The following is a 5849-nucleotide window of genomic DNA, read 5'->3' on the forward strand; positions in this document are numbered from 1 at the left end:
TCTTCCGATAGGAAATGGAACACTTGTATATTCTTCATCATCCTCGCTCTACCTATTTGGTAAATCTGAATTGCTCTGTTCTTTGTTTCTAGTTTAATATGTAGAAAAAGTCCTAGATTTTTCACAGAAAGTGTTTAATGTTTTTCTTTTGCAAGTTTCAAATGCCTTATTTGCATGAACATTACTACTATTAAAGTCAGAAATGTAAAAGACAAAAATAAGAAAACAAAAGCAAGGCCCCCAGCCTCCAGTTGCTCACTGTCCCCCTCTGTTGTCACCCCTGGGGGTAATTCCTCCCTTACTGTCCCAAGGAACATCTGAACTGGTGTCAGCTGGACCCAACCATTGACTCCTGAGACTAGTGAGGGGGTGAGAATGGTCCGTTTTTCAAGGTGAAGGGCACTGGGCTGTGGGTACCGCTCTCCTGCGTCTGCCTAGAGATCGCCCGCTTCTCTGCCGAAGCCGCAAGTTGACAAGTTGTCACCACTCCCCATCACTGGTGCTTTGGGTGCCAAGAGGGAAGTTTGTGAATATCACCAAATTCGAGTTTTAACTCCGAGTTTCCATCTTTTCTTTCGCCAAGCACTCATTCACTCTGCACGGATTGAGTGCCCTGTTCTTAGCACTGGGAAATCTGCCATGAAGAAGGCTGCCTTCAGGGAGCTTACAGTGTGTGCAGAGCAGAAACTGTGGGTTGGGGCTGTCAAATGGGATTAGATAAGAGTGTGTAACAGGGAGACCTGGCTTAGTGTGTGTTGGCAGCGTGTCTGTGTTGGCAGTGTGTTGTGGGCGGTGTGTGTGGAAGGTTGTGTGCATTTGTGTTGGCAGTGTGTGTGTATGTGTTGGTCGTGTGTGTGTCAGAGATCCCAGTGTGTACACATTTTGACGACCAAGTCTGAAGATAGGTGAAGCCTCACCTCCAACCGAAACGCCTTCTTGATGTTGACGGGTTTGGAGGGTTGGAAGTGCACTTGCAGGCTGTAGTCAGCCTTGGGGGGGATGGTGCCCTGCAGCATGGACACGGAGAAGTCCTCGCCCAGGTGCTCCAGACTGGTGATGCGCCAGGCCACGGGCAGGGTCGTGGCATTGTGGAAAAGAACTACTTTGGATTCTTTTCTGCAGAGACCAGAAGACATTTTGTCAGTTTCAAGTGCTTTTGATTTATTGTGGCAGGTCAGAGGAAGTACTTCTGGTTATTTCCATTATAGCTCAGTTCACTAATCAGTATTTATCAAGGAATGGGGCCTGACAGTGTCCACCAAAGGATGCAGCATCCATATCATAATATCATGTCATCCGTTCTGTCCCAGCAGCTCCAGAAAGAAACATTCTCTATTTAGAATCATAGATTCCAGTGAACAAATATGTACGTTCTAGTTTTGATCTAATGTTCTCTGTTTGTGCTATAATCTCTAGGCTAAATATTCTTAAACTTTTAGGGTATGGGCTGCTTTGAGAATCGGGAAAAAGCTAGTCTTTCTGCTGAGAAAAAATGCAAATGTGCTCACACTTTGGCGGTTGATCTTGTGGGAGTGGGGGGATGTCTTGATGCTGCTGAAGTCCAGCAAGTAGGGCTACTAACCATCCTGATTTGCACAGGACCAGAAGTTTCCCATCACGTGGGACTCCAAGTGCTAAAGCCAGGAAAGCCCTGAGCAAATCCAGACGAGTTGGCCACCCTAGAACTAAATACTCCTTCAATTCCATCCCAGTCCTGGTGACATCAAGAACGCTGACCTGTGCAGCAGAAGCCGGTCAAAATGCAATTGCCTGGGTTCCACATCCAGTTCTGGGCGGACCCCCTCGCAGCTTAATTTGAAGATGGCTGGTTCTGGGTTCTCCTTGATACAGCAGACTATGCTGTCTTCAAAGATACCAACTGCAGTGGGGTAGGCCCACACGGTCAGTATCTAGTGGAAGAGACGAAACAAAGGGCATTTACACTGAGGATGCCAAGGCCTCAAATTTCCCAAGAAAGTCTTACCCTGGTGGGCTGGTCTCCATTGGGCTGTACCTGCTTCTCATTGGGTTTGAGAATCATGCTCATGGGTTCCAGGAAGTAGGTATTTGCTTTGACATCATTCTGGAAACAGAAGAACACCTCCGTGACCATTGGGGAATTGTTCAGGATTGTCAGTGTCTCCATGTTGCCTGGGAACAAAGATGACTTATACCTGGAAATGAACAAAAATGAGGGATAAATTAGAAATGTGGATGTGAGGGGTGACTGAGATCTCAGGTGGAAAAGGCAGTTGTGGGGGTCAAGACAATTCCAAAGGACAGAGTGGTTACACGGAGGCAGCCTGATCCCTGCCCCCACGTCTTGGTCTCCTCATCTCTAAGATGGGATGATTCCAATACTTTTAGGATTTCTGGGAATATTCAATGAATGAGTGCAGCCAATGCTCTTAGCACAGCTGCAGATACCAAATGCTCAAAAAAATGGTGGTTACTGTTGTAAAGAATTCTAAGAAATAAACAGCTCTATCCTTTCCAGGGCTTATCTTCCCAGAAGAGCTGATCATCTGAGTAATTCATTTCACATCTGTCTTAGAGATGACCTCATTCACCGCCTTCGGCACCCACACAGGATGTTACCGTCTCATCATGGACTCATTTGGCGATGTTTGCTGTTACAGGGCTGTTTGTTTCCTGGGACGTTAGGATGAGCGCCACAGAGTCAAGCAGCCTGAGCACTGGAAGCTGCTCAATTATTGGCGCTCAGAAAAGGAACCGCACAGGAAATGCCAGCAAAGACACACAGCGTCAGAGAGCGTAGGATAGGTCAGGAAGGCAAGGTACCATAGTGCCCACCGGTGCCCAGAAACAGCCCGCAAAGCTCTGTGGACAGGCTACGATGGAGGAAGGAGGGAGAGTGCACAGCAGAGCCCAAATCAGGGTCAGAGAGACATGGCACTCTCTGTGGGACTGCCAGAGGGGCGGTGGCCTTCACTGCCACCCTCCAGGGCTGTGCTGTAAGCTTCACATGCACAATCCAGGGCAGTCTTCAGAGTCTGTGAGGTGGATGCTACTGTTTTTCCACTTTGCAAACGAGCACGCTGAGGCTCAGTAGGATTTAAAATAATAAATGAATTATACCTGGTTGCACTGGTCCTTGTTTCTGGGCCACTGTAATTGTCCTCCTCCTGGACCAGTGCTGTTTGGCCCCAAATCCTGTGTTCCGATTCCAGTGCTGCCCTGAATGGCCATGTTTCCCCTGATTCCCACCATCAAGCTTCTCTGTACCTCATGCCCACCAACCTGACCCACCCTCCTCTCTCCCAAGCCCTTCTCCTGGGCCTTGAAGATCCACTCTATCCTCAGCAAACCTTCTGCACCTTCACTTTCTAGTCCAGCACCTCAGGAAACAAACTGGAGGTATTAAGGGAATGGGGAACTAAGATGTCTCTTTAGCTCCACCAGTAAACATAGAAATAAACCCTCTATACTTATCACAATGCATGCTAGACTGAATGATGACCTGTTGAGACCTTGGTTTCAGTTTGGGTCTTACCTCCCTGCCTAGAGAATAAGAAATTTGTGTATAACTGAAAAAACGAATATCACCAAAAATGTATTATCATCAACCTCACCAGGGCCTCCAATTTTGCTGGGAATCTTAATCTATTTCTCTAATATGCTCCCTCTCTCTCTCTCTCTCTCTCTCTTTCTCTCTCTCTCTCTCTCACTTTCCACAAAAACTTTTTCACACCTTCTCCATTTTCTCAACATTTTTAACTTCCCTCCACTTCCCTCACTGGAGAAGTCCTCCCATCATTTCCCATGGAGACCACCGACAATTGCATGGGCACCTTCTCATTGTTCCAACCAAATCTGTAAGCCTACCTGCACCTGAAGCTATCTCACCTTCGTCCCTCCTTGTAATAGTTGAAGGTGCCTCTTCCTGGCAAAGCCAATACCTACACATCCCATTGTGTTGTCTCGGGGAGCTGATGGCCCATACTTTCTCCTGCAACTCCAACCTCTCCTCCCTACTTCCCCTTGCCATCCAAACATTGTAAGAACAACCGTGTATGAACTGCCTTCCCTGGACTCCATGTCTCCCTCCCATTCTCAATTCCCTTCACAGCCGAGCTGTCCCCAAGAGCTATCTTCACACCTTGCCTCAATTTTCTCACCTTTTACTGACTCCTCAAATCACTGCACTTGGGCTACATCTTCAGAAGTTCCCCCCCAAAGGGCTCTTGCTAAGGCCCCTGGGGACCTCCATGTTGTTGAATCCTGTGGACATTGATGTCCTCATCTCTTTACCTTCTCTGCAACATTCAACTGTGGTCAATAATACCCTCCTCTTGTGGCTCCATGACCCCACTCTTTTCTGGTTTCTGACAATAGCTCTGGCCCTCTTTCTCATCTCCTCTGCTGGCTTCAACTCTTGAGTGTGGTGGAATTCTTCAGGGCTCCGTCTGAGGCCCTTCTCTCCTTACTGTATCCTCTCTTCACAAGCAATCTCATCCACACCCGTAGCTTTTGTTGTCTTGAGGACAGGCAACAAAACTCTGAGAACCAAAACTGGATAGCCTATTCCCTGCTTTATGTGGCTACAAGGTATATCTTCCAAGCATCTCAAACTTAACCTATCCCAAAGTGAACTCTTGATCCTACCCCTCCCCCGTCACCAAAACCTGGTCCTCTTCCAGGCTCTCCCATCTCGGAAAATGGCACCCCCATTCATCTTAGCAGAAGCTTGGGGAACAAGAACTCGGTTCTCCCAATTTGTGGTTCAGGGACTGAGGCAGCATTAATAAAAGCTATGTCTACAGAGAAACTCTGCTTGTGACACTCGTGAGCCCAGGGGTCTAAAATATGCCTCGAGATAATGGCCCACTTACTTATCTCTTGATTTTCCACAAAGCAGTGGCCCAAAGTAAAACGTGTCCGTGCTTATAATATACTTCTTAAAGACGATCTCATCTGCTTTCATGTCCACCTTCCGCTGAGGAAATACCACTCTGGACACAGGGGAGGAAGAGAAGAGGAGAGGCTGCCTGAGAGGAAGTTCAATGCCACCCCCTGATGTCTACAGGAACCCAACACTCCCTCTGCAGCAGGGGGTCCAGGTGTCTGGAGACAGATGATTCTTAATTTTGAAGATTTTTGTTGAGCCGTAATTCCTTCTCCTTCCCTTCCCCTGGCCTGAGTGAAAACAGTGCAGTTTGAACTTGAGAAAAAAGATTCCCACTACTGTCTTTCATAATGAGGGGCTGATGACAGACCTGAGTGGGATGACCTGTTCTGGTGTGCCAGCTAGAAAAATTCCCAAGAATGCCATGGAACACTAGTTTCTTGTAGATATTAACTAGTTCCTGAGTTCCTCATCCAAGGTGGCTCCTTAATCAAAATTGCAAAAGGCTCCTTCCCTGGAGGCGGGGAGGTGTGCTTGCCCCACTAGCCTGCTCGGCCAGGTGCCTTTTTGGGGTGCATAGGGGGCTCATAAAAAAGCACACCCATGGAGAGTCACACCTATTTCAGCATAAAATGTCTTACACTAAGTATAAAAATCTGTTTGTTTGCTTATTGGTTGAATAAGCAAAGTAACTGGTCAAATATTAGCTTCATCTCAGTCTCATGGCATCACGCCATTCCTGTGGCTTGGTCCGTGTCCAAGACACTAAAGCCCAGGACAAAAGGGTCTGGGAGTCTGTCCCAGCTCCATGTTGGTTTAAGAGTCTCCTTGTTCGGCTCAGCTGGCGTGGCTCAGTGGTTGAGCATTGATCTATGAACCAGGAGGTCACGTTGCGGTTTGATTCCCAGTCAGAGCACATGCCTGGGTTGCGGCTCGATCCCCAGTAAGGGGTGTGCAGGAGGCAGCCGATCAATTTTTTTCT

The 5849-nt window shown here is 47.7% G+C and overlaps 1 protein-coding gene across 1 annotated transcript in view; it reads right to left on the bottom strand.

Moving 5' to 3' along the window:
- Positions 1-5849, bottom strand: part of HYDIN (HYDIN, axonemal central pair apparatus protein) — a 361269-nt gene that overhangs the window by 64974 nt on the left and 290446 nt on the right. Inside the window, exons 49-52 of the mRNA XM_015558788.1 lie at positions 4854-4973; positions 2015-2174; positions 1738-1910; positions 918-1116 (exon numbers count right to left, since the gene is read on the bottom strand). Of these exons, the coding sequence (XP_015414274.1) occupies positions 918-1116; positions 1738-1910; positions 2015-2174; positions 4854-4973 (652 nt within the window). The remainder of the gene's footprint in view (positions 1-917; positions 1117-1737; positions 1911-2014; positions 2175-4853; positions 4974-5849) is intronic.

This window comes from Myotis davidii, unplaced genomic scaffold (assembly GCF_000327345.1).
Source record: "Myotis davidii unplaced genomic scaffold, ASM32734v1 scaffold453, whole genome shotgun sequence".
NCBI lineage: Eukaryota > Metazoa > Chordata > Mammalia > Chiroptera > Vespertilionidae > Myotis > Myotis davidii.